The sequence below is a fragment of the Dasypus novemcinctus genome, chromosome 7 (genome assembly GCF_030445035.2).
Source record: "Dasypus novemcinctus isolate mDasNov1 chromosome 7, mDasNov1.1.hap2, whole genome shotgun sequence".
NCBI classification, from domain to species: Eukaryota; Metazoa; Chordata; class Mammalia; order Cingulata; family Dasypodidae; genus Dasypus; species Dasypus novemcinctus.
In genome coordinates, this window is record NC_080679.1 from 24,514,054 (window position 1) to 24,523,364 (window position 9,311).

General features: G+C 54.8%; 1 protein-coding gene across 8 annotated transcripts; it reads right to left on the reverse strand.

The window, feature by feature from the left end:
* Positions 1–530: 530 nt before the first annotated feature.
* DNAJB2 (DnaJ heat shock protein family (Hsp40) member B2) lies at positions 531–8,828 on the reverse strand. Of its 8 annotated transcripts, none has more exons than XM_058300077.2 (10): positions 8,539–8,828; positions 8,233–8,333; positions 7,506–7,615; positions 6,384–6,437; positions 6,097–6,219; positions 5,242–5,334; positions 4,969–5,071; positions 4,710–4,780; positions 2,559–2,759; positions 531–1,383 (listed from the first exon to the last, which is right to left on the reverse strand). In XM_058300077.2, exons 2-10 carry the CDS (start codon positions 8,295–8,297, stop codon positions 1,373–1,375), a joined length of 831 nt encoding a protein of 276 aa, XP_058156060.1. In that variant the 5' UTR covers positions 8,298–8,333; positions 8,539–8,828; the 3' UTR covers positions 531–1,372. The 8 variants fall into 8 exon arrangements, with proteins under 8 accessions (XP_058156060.1, XP_058156061.1, XP_071072211.1 ...); XM_058300078.2 differs by having other exon boundaries at positions 8,562–8,771; XM_071216110.1 differs by lacking the exon at positions 5,242–5,334 and having other exon boundaries at positions 8,562–8,771.
* Positions 8,829–9,311: the final 483 nt, after the last annotated feature.

The window sequence follows — 9,311 nt, forward strand, 5'->3', positions numbered from 1 at the left end:
TGCCGCCCCCTTGACCATGGAGAGGTGCTTTCCCATGGGTGGATGGGCATGGCATCTGGAGATGGAAGGGGAAAGCGTAGCTGGCTTTTCCCACCTGGCCCCTGGCAGCTTATTGCCAGGACCTTGGGTGAGGTGAGTCATTCCAGGTGGGAGTGGGGGACAGGCCTCTGAAACCCGCCTCGGGCTGGGAGCTAAGGAAGCCTGAGGGGGGCCTGGACGTGGGGTTTTGCAGGTTTTCATCACGTAGTGCCTGCCCACTGTTCCTCGTGCTTTCAGTCAAGCCTCGGCCTGCCCTAGCTGTGCTGTGGAGGACGGAGCGGTGCCTGTGTCAGGGGCCCATGGCTGCCTGGGGGAGGCCAAGTGGGGGGCCTAGGGGACGAAGTAGGATGTCAGCATTTCTCGGGATCCACCACATCCTTGGGGAGGGCAGCCTGGTAAAAGAGGGCAGCCTTGTACCTCTAGTTATCTGGGCAATGAAGGGGTGACAGACCTGAGTGTCGCCAGAAAAGGAGGAACACAGCACACCACAGTGCTCTCCGGACTCAGCTTTATTAGTTTCCAGTGTTTCCCTCTGGGTCTGAGCTCAGCCCAGCTGGCTTGGATGGGCCTCTGAGGCTGTTACAGGGGTGGCACCCGGGCGCCACCACTCCCCTCCCTGACCACTGGGCTCCCCTGGCAGGGAGGAGGAGAGGCGGCTCGGCTGTGATGTTGAGATGTTGGAGAGAAAGAATGGGAGCGGGCTCAGAGGCCAAGTAAGCCATACAAGCAGCAACATGCCTGGAGCTCCCGTCACACACGCCCCCGCCAAGGTGGCCTTCCCTTGGCCACGCCCTGCCTAGCCGGGCCTGCCTGCCCAGACTTGTTCCTCAGACCCCAGGAGGGCCCACGGCCCCTCCCAGCTGCTTCGTACACGGCACACACCAACCCGCACACACCAACCCTCGCTAGCAAGAGGCGTCAGGGGAACGGAGGCTCGGACCTTTACCCCTTCATCCACATTCTCGCCACCCTCGCTGGGACCAATCAAATGACAAGATCTCCCCATCTCACAGCAAATGACCTCCATCTCACAGCTGGAACTACCTATCCCAAGATGCACAGCTCCACAACCACGCGCCGCTTCCCCCAGACGCGCTCTCTCAGAAGAGCGGCAGGGGGCGCTCCATCCAGGAAACAGCACCAGACACCAGGGAAGAGTTTGCAGGCTAAGACTACTGACCACCGCCTCCCACCCGGCCCCCGCCCACCACCCAGGCCCTGGCTCTGCACTCGGCCATGGGTGAGGAGAGGAATGGCGGGTCCCCTCCCAGGGCACAGGGATGGGCGCTTCCCGCTGGAACTGTGCAGCAACTCTGGGTCCGGGACTTGCAGCTCAGAACACATCTGGGGAGAGAGCGGGGGTGGGTGACAGGAGAGAGGGTCAGCAGCAAGCTGTGGAGGCCGGAGCCGAGCAGAGGCCTGGGCTAGCCCTGTGGTCGCTCCCTGAGCCCTGAGACAGGGGAGGAGCATGGGGTATGGGCCCCTCCATGGCCTCCCCTCTGGGTCACTCTGGCCCTATCCCACCTCTCCGGGGTCAGCCAGCCTCACCTCTGCCTAGTCCCGAGGTGGGGCGGGCGAGTTGAGGCAGCAAGAGGAAGGGAGGAGGAGTGGACTCCGGTTCCAAAACTGGACGGCTGAGAGGCCCCCGCACCACCCAGCTAGCCTCCCCAGAAGACCCCAAGGCCCTACCGGCCCGCATCTTCCTCGCCACACTGAGGCCTTCTCCACACTGAGGCCTTCTCGGTGGAGGAAGGAGAAGGGAGTCCTAGGCAGATGGCAGTGAAAGCAAGCGCCGCGGCCCACAGGGAGTTGGAGAGAGAATTGTGACAGGAAGGAGAAGCAGCAGCAGGGAAGCAACAGAGTCAGTCAGAGCTCAACGCTGCACAGGAACCAGGGCAGGGGGTATGCAGCTCGGCAAGGAGAGTGGAGCACCCCACTCAGCCTGCACTGCTCCCCAGCATAGCTGCCAACTTGGCTCAGAGAACCCCAGGCCAAATCCTCTTTCCTTGGCATCTGTCAGCAACACAGGTGGCAGGGGCCCTGGACACAAAAGTCCCAGCCCAAACCCCTCATACCCATCTGAAACCCCCACCCCGTAAGTGCATGCTGGCTTCTTGGGCCCTCCCACTGCCTTGAGGCCCCCTCCCCGGGCTTCCCCCAGGGATCTATCGGCCCTGGGCTAAGCACAGTAAATCCCAAATCCACACTTGGAGAGGGGTGGGCCCGGGAGGGTAACTCATGGAGGGAGCATGGAGTTGGAAGGGGGCTCCCGCAACTCAGGCCACGTCCCTCTCTGCTCTCCCAACAGTGAGAGGCAGATCCCAGTCAAGACCTGAAGCAGGTTGGGTTGGGTGGAGTCAAACTTGGGGTTCAGAGAATGACGCAGCGAGAGGCCTTCTCCTCTGAGGGGCTGGGTCTAGCTGTCTCACCCCTTGCACACTCACGGGTCCCCCCCATGCCCGGAGATTTGTCCTGGGCCTTGGGCCGCCCCTGTTGTCTTCGCTGCACCCCCCGCCCACCTGCTGGTTTCTTCCCAGCTGCCTCCATCTCTGATAGGCTGTAGGCCATGGCAAGCTGCAGGTCCTCGTCATCCTCAGAAAGGTCACTGTCCGAGGCGCGTGTGACAGGGGCCTGCTGGACCTGTGTGTGCCCAGACCTCGAGGTGACAAACTGTTCACGGCGGCTCAGCTCCAAGCCCAGAGCCAGGTCATCTGGGACACCTGCAAGAGTCATATCCACCGTCACTGCAAGGCACCCTGATCCAGGCCGGGCTCCCTGCCACATGGCCTTGAACAGACACACCTCTGACCACGTCCTGCCTCCCCTTGGGGCTGACGTGCAGGCACCTGGGCACTTGGGGTAATGGAGGACATGGGCTGGAATTCCGCCCCACCAAGTATGAGCTCTGTCAACTTCCCCACGCCTCCCTTCCTTCATCTATAAAATGAGATGATGATTGTGCCTACAAAATCAAATCATTACAAGGATTCAATATGACAGCCCATGGGAAGAACTCAGCCCCGGTACTCTCCAAGACAGCAGGTGTGAAAGGTGGTTAGCCATGCTCCTGTACAGATGGGGCTGTGGGAAGTGTTCAGTTCCAGGAATCATCCATCCTGAGTCTGACTTCTGGCTTTTCCCCTTACTTGGGCCTGGGGTTATTTGGGAGTTAGGGTCCTGTAACTTTGCTAAGGCTGTCTCCTCAAATGAAAAACAGAGCTAATACATAATGGATGCAGGGTTTCTGTTTAGGGTGATGGAAAGTTCTAGTAAAGGATGGTGGTGAGGGTAACACAACACTGTGAAGGTAAATAGTCCCACTGAATGGTTGAGAGTAGTCAAGATAGGAAAAGTTATGGTGTAATATATGTTCCCACAATAAAAAATTTTTTAAAAATACTGAAGAGACAATGACAATTGAATGCAATCTATGACCCTGGATTGGAACTTAGAATAAAGGAGAAAAGGCCCAAAAGGACATTACTGGGAAATATGAAAAAACTGGGATATAGACTGTAAGCTGTATATCAATGTGAAATTGACTGAACTTGATACATGTACTTAAAGTGATTACATAAGTATCTTTGTTCTAAGGAAATGTACATGGAAGTATTAAATGGCCAAGGAGCATGATGTATAAACCTACTCTTAAATATTCAGGAACAGATAGATAGCCAGATTGCCAGACAGATAGACAGGTAGCTAGAGAGAGAGAGAGATGGATAAGTGATACAGAAATAGATGATAAGAAGAGAGGGAAGGAGGGGAGAAGGAAAGATCAGAAAAGAAAGAAAGAAGGGAGGAAGGGAGGAGACAAAGGGAAAAGAATGAACAACTGTGGCAAAATGTTAAAAGTTGGTAGATCTGGGTATCTGGATAGGAGTATGTTAGAGTTCTCTGTATGGGTTTTATATTATTTTTGCAACTATCCTGTAAGTTTGAAATTATTTCAAAATAAAATATTGTTGTTGTTGTTTATTTGTTAATGGGGATAATACCATCTGCCCTGCTTATTTCCCTGGGATGTTTTAAGAATAAAGGGAGGGAAAAATAGGTATAGTATGGAGGCATTTTGGGGGCAGGGGGAATTATCCTGCATGACATTGCAATGATGGATACAGGCCATTATTTATTTTGTCATAACCTACAAAATTGTACAGGATAGAGTATAAGCTATAATGTAACCTATAGTCCATGGTTAGTAGCAATGCTTCAATGTGTGTTCATCAATTGTAACAAATATACCACACTAATGAGGAATGTTATTAATGTGGAAAATGTGGAAGGGGGAGGGAGTAGGGAATGTGGGAATCCCCTATAGTTTTTATGTAACTTTTATGTAATCTAAAGCTTCTTTAAAAAGAAAAATTAAAAACTAAAAAAAATTAAGGGAATACCATATATGTGTAAGTGCTTTAAAAACAGTCGAGTGCTTTGCAAACATAAGGCACCCCACTAGCGACAGCAATTAGCCGGCCCTTCTGGAGACTGCCCGCTTCCCGCCTCTGCCCCCATCCCCAGGATCACCATCTTTGACTCTGCCAGGCTGGCCTGGTGGCTGCCACCCCTACCCCCACCCTCAAGGGAGTTCAAAGAGGAACAGTTTGGGGGGGGGGCACATTGGAGCCTGGGTTGGGACCCTGCCAGGGGTTGGTGGAGCGGCTTCTCACCATTGATTGTGACTGACTTCAGTTGCCCATCCTCCTCCACTTCTACCCGTTCCTGCCCGTTCTCCATGATTCTGTGGGACACAGCACAGATCATTCAACCAGTGTGTACTGAGTCCTGAGCGCACTGGCCCAGGCTCTGGAATGTCGCAGTGAACAGGACAGATGGAGCTCACATTCAGTAGTATGCAGCTCTCCCCTCTACCCCTCAACCCCCACTCCCAGACCCTCCACCCTGTAAAGTTCCAGAACGAGCCCTCACCTGCGGGTTGTGATGCGGCGTCCCTGGACAAAGGTGGTAGACGTCGAAACGGAGCGAAAAGCACCAGCCCCAGGACTGAATGAGAAAGATGAGGAGGAGAAATCTGGCATGGGGGACAAAGGAAGAGGGGACGTTAGACTGAGGTCGTAGGCTGCCAGGAACCTCTGGAGGGTCTCCCGCAGAGCTGCCTTGCTAGAGACACATGGAAAAGAAGGCTTGGAAAAGAGCAAACTGAGGCCAGGGCTGGCAATGGTAGGAAGGGGCAACACTTACCAGAGTGCCCAGGGAAGGAGGAAGAGAAGGTAAAGAAGGGGCCAGAGTGCCGAGAACCCCGGCTCTGAATCTCCGAGAAGGCACCCAGGTCATCTACAACAAGTAAGCAGGTTAATAGTCATCTGGAGGAGTTAAAAAAAAAAAAAAGTGAACCCTAAACCCTGCTTTCAGCTTAGAAATATAAGCTGCAAAGCAACTGGGTGCATTTCAGATCTTTTCTTTTCTTTTTTTTTTTTTTGGGGGAGGGCATGGGTTTATTTACAAATTAAAAAGTCTTCTGAATATTGTTTATGTTAAAGCTCTCTGGTTAATTCTGTCCAGAATAAAACAGACCAAGGAAGGAAAGAGGCAAAGAGGAAGGGAGGACAGAGGGCTCCTTCATTACAGGCAGATGAGCATGATGTGATGATATCAGCCAGACACAGCTCGGCCATTTGCTATGTGACAAAGCAAGTTATTTGACTATGTCTCTGTTTTCTCATCTGTAAATGGGAATAAAATTATCCACCTCCCAGGGTTTGTCAGAGGATTGAAAGATGTAAAATATAAAATGGCACACATTAGCCATTTTTAAAAATGTTATCTGCTGTTGTCTGTAATGGTATTATTACCATCACACGATGCTTTGAACCTTGTTTTCACAGCTGTTACTGTGAAGGTCTAACAATATATAATTGTTGTTGTCATTTAATAAGGCAGTTCTCTGAAGTGTCTCTATAGGGTCACGTGTGTCCTGGCTCTCACTGGACCCACCCCCACAAAATCTTTCTGTGGAATTCAGCCTCCCTCTGAGCCTCCTGTCTGAGGGCTCCTGGTCAACGGAAGGAGGATCAGGAGCTTCCTGAGTCCACTCACCAAAGAGCTCTGCAAAGGGGTCTCCACTGCCGAAGAACTCCCGGAAAACCTCCTCAGGGCTGCGGAAGGTGAAGCTGAAGCCAGGCCCACCGCTTCCAGCGTCTGCCCGAGAGGGGCCAGTTCCTGGAGGAGAGGCTGAGTGAGAAGGAAGTAGGTGCCCACATCTTGCCCTGCCACCCAGTTTGCCACCCAGACAGGGTCAGGAGCCTCAGAGAGCATCCACTGCAAACCTGCCTTCCCCTTCACCCCCGACCCACACCCATCCCTGGGCCCATCTCGCCACCGACCTGCTCCAGTCAGCCCTTCCCGGCCGTAGCGGTCATAGATCTCCCGCTTATGCTCTGGAAAGAGAAACAAGGTCATTTCTCCTTCCCTCTGGGCTAACCACCTCCCCGCCTCCTGTCCCAGGATAGGACCCTTAGAAGACTGTCCTGAGACTGACATGTGGGGGACAGCAGAGTACACAGGAGACATGGGCTATAGGTATTAGCGACAGCTTAGCCCTCCCCATGGCTGGACCCTTCTCATCTGTAACCTGGACATAAGAACAGCACCTGCCTCACAGGGTTGTTGCAAGGATTAAATTAGGTAATCATGCACACTGCTCAGCACAGCACCTGGCACATAGTAAGCGCTCAGTGACTCTTAGCTAATTATTATTTTTTATTATAATTCAGGGTCAGCCTAAATGTCACCTTCTTACAGAGGACTTCTCTGAACACCCTAATGAAAAGAGGGGCCTATGATTCTGCAGCACATCTCCCCGTCGCTTTCCTTTGGAATGTGCTTTGTGATCGATAATCTTATCTATGCATTTATACCTGGTTATTGTCGGTCTTCCCCCAACCACAATATGGTAAACCCATCATGACGAGGACAGTGCCTGCTTGTCTTCCACTCCTTCCCCAGGACCCAACAAGTGCCCAGCACAGCATGTAGTCAATGAATATTTTCGAACACACGAATGAAAGACAGCCCTGGGTTCACAGTTCAGCTCTGTGTGACCTTGAGTCAGTTCACCTCTCTCAGCCTCAGTTCCCTCGCCTGTAAAATGGGGGTGATAAAACCAGCCTTGCAGGAGGGCTGTGAGTCATGGAGATTTCATGGGAAAGCTGCCCCCTTTGCCTGGCTCAGAGCAGGCTCACTGCACATTGGTTCCTTCCCTTTGTCAGGACCCTGGGAAGGAGATACTGAGCACAGGGGATTAGGGGAAGAATGAGAGGGTGCTTTACACATCATAGGTGCTTCTTTGAATTGAAGCAAGAAAAAAAAAAAAAGTCTAGGAATCCCTCCAGGAGGGGGACACCTAGAATGCCAGGTTGGGAAAAGGCATGGTGGCATGGTTTGGGGAAGGAACGAGATGGGGCATGAAATGAGGGTGACGGGCTATGCACTGCCCCAGCCCTTACTGTCAGACAGTACTTCATATGCCTCGGCCACCTCCTTAAACTTCCTCTCAGCAAACTCTTTATTTTCCGGGTTCTTGTCTGGGTGCCACTGGAGAGCCTTCCGCCGATACCTGTGGGAAGGGAGCCCAGGGGGTTGGGCCAGGGGATGAATGCGAGCCAAGCACTACCCACCAGGGAACAGAATGACCCATTTTCCCATTAACCCACCAGTGTCCCTTTACCACTTAGGTCCCACCCACCGCAGCTGCTAGAGCTGCCCTGCCTCCAAGTCCCTCTATCTCCCTGTCTGCTGGCCAGTGGTAAGACTACAAGTCCCAGCTGATGATAATGAGGGAGAGAATGCCCCAGCCCTAACCTCTCTGTCAGACTCAGGTTGGCCAAGAGGCCGTGGAGGGGGTAGGGTCACTGGTCCCTCCTGGTAGCAGAGCCTGGGCATCCTGGCATTCCATCCTGCGACAGCCCACATCTAGGGACGGTGGGAGGAGGGGAAGAGCCGGGTCCTCTGGAGACAGACTCACAGGGCGACTCCCAGCAGAACTTCATTCCGTGGACTTTCTCCTTCGACTTTTTCAGGGTTTTTCTCCCTCCCTACAGGTCTCTCTGTGTGAGGGGACCCCTCAATCTAAGACCCTGATTCCCTTAGCACTACTTCTGGAGCGGGGGGTGGGCGTGGGGGGGAGCGGGTACGGAGGATGCGAGGTTTCTGATGTGCAGCAGAGGCACTTACGCCTTCTTGATGTCATCAGGCGACGCACTTCGCGGCACATCCAGGATCTCGTAGTAGGATGCCATGGCAACTCGTCAGTGGTCAGGCGGGCTTCCTTGAGGCTGCAGGAGAGAAGAGTCGGGCAATTAGAACCAGGAGACCTCCCGGGGTGACGGGGCGCTCCCAGGGGGAAGCAGAGGGCTTCCCTGCGGCAGCCGCCTCAGCCCGCGCAGGCCGGCGCCACGGGCGACCTCGGCGCCCGGGCCCGGGGAGCCTTGCGGGATCCCCCTAACTCCCGCAGCCCGGCCCCCGGCCCCCCGCCCGCACCTCCTCCGCCCGGAGTCCCTCGCCTCCTGCCGTGCCCCGCCCCTGTCCCCGCCGGGAGCCGTCTGGCACCCGCAGCCCGGCTCGCGGCAGCTGCGTAGGACGCGCCGGCCCAGCTGTGCGAGCAGCGTGCGTCAGCGACACGGAAACTACTAGAGCCCGAGAGGAGGCCAGCTCGGCCTGTCACCCCGCGCGGCGGGGGGCGGCGGCTGCGGGGGGCTGCTGCGGGGGCTGCCGGGAAATGGGGGCGGAGCCGGCTATTTTCAGCTGGCCCCGTGATGACGTCACCCTCCGGGTCCCTCGGGCCTGCGCGCCGCCGCTCGCACCCGAACAGCGGGGGCGGCCAACCGGAAAGCCGCCGTGGTCCCTCGGCTGCTTGTCTTTGAACGTTCTCGGTGGTCGAGGGTTACTCGTCGCAGAAGAAATCGCCGCCAGCAGGCCTCACGGCCTCCCCTTGGAGCCTAACGCCTCCCCTTTCTTCAGGACTGGGCTCCCGCCCGTCTGCCCCCCGAGGCTGCTGGGACTTCCCGACTAGGTCACACCTGCCTGGTGGAGCAGCTCACGGCCTCCTCCAGTCCCCTCGCCAGAGCTACAATTCAGCATTTATTTGATTATTTCATTAACCTTGTCTCTCCCCCCAGAATGTAAACCCCACAGGGCAAAGATTGTCTGCTTTATGTCCACGGGGTGATTAAACCATGAACAGATGTAAATCTGTGTCTCCCCTCAGGAGCAACCTCCGTTGGAGGTTTTGACACATTTGGAGGAGGTGGGGT

Coding starts and splice junctions, on each gene's coding strand:
- DNAJB2 (XM_058300070.2), bottom strand. CDS start 8,297: ATGGCATCCTACTACGAGATCCTGGATGTGCCGCGAAGTGCGTCGCCT. Junction 5,335..6,096: donor CCCCTTTGCAGAGCTCTTTG/GTGAGTGGACTC, acceptor TACTTGTTGTAG/ATGACCTGGGTGCCTTCTCG. Junction 5,072..5,241: donor CTCCTTCCCTGGGCACTCTG/GTAAGTGTTGCC, acceptor CCCCCATGCCAG/ATTTCTCCTCCTCATCTTTC.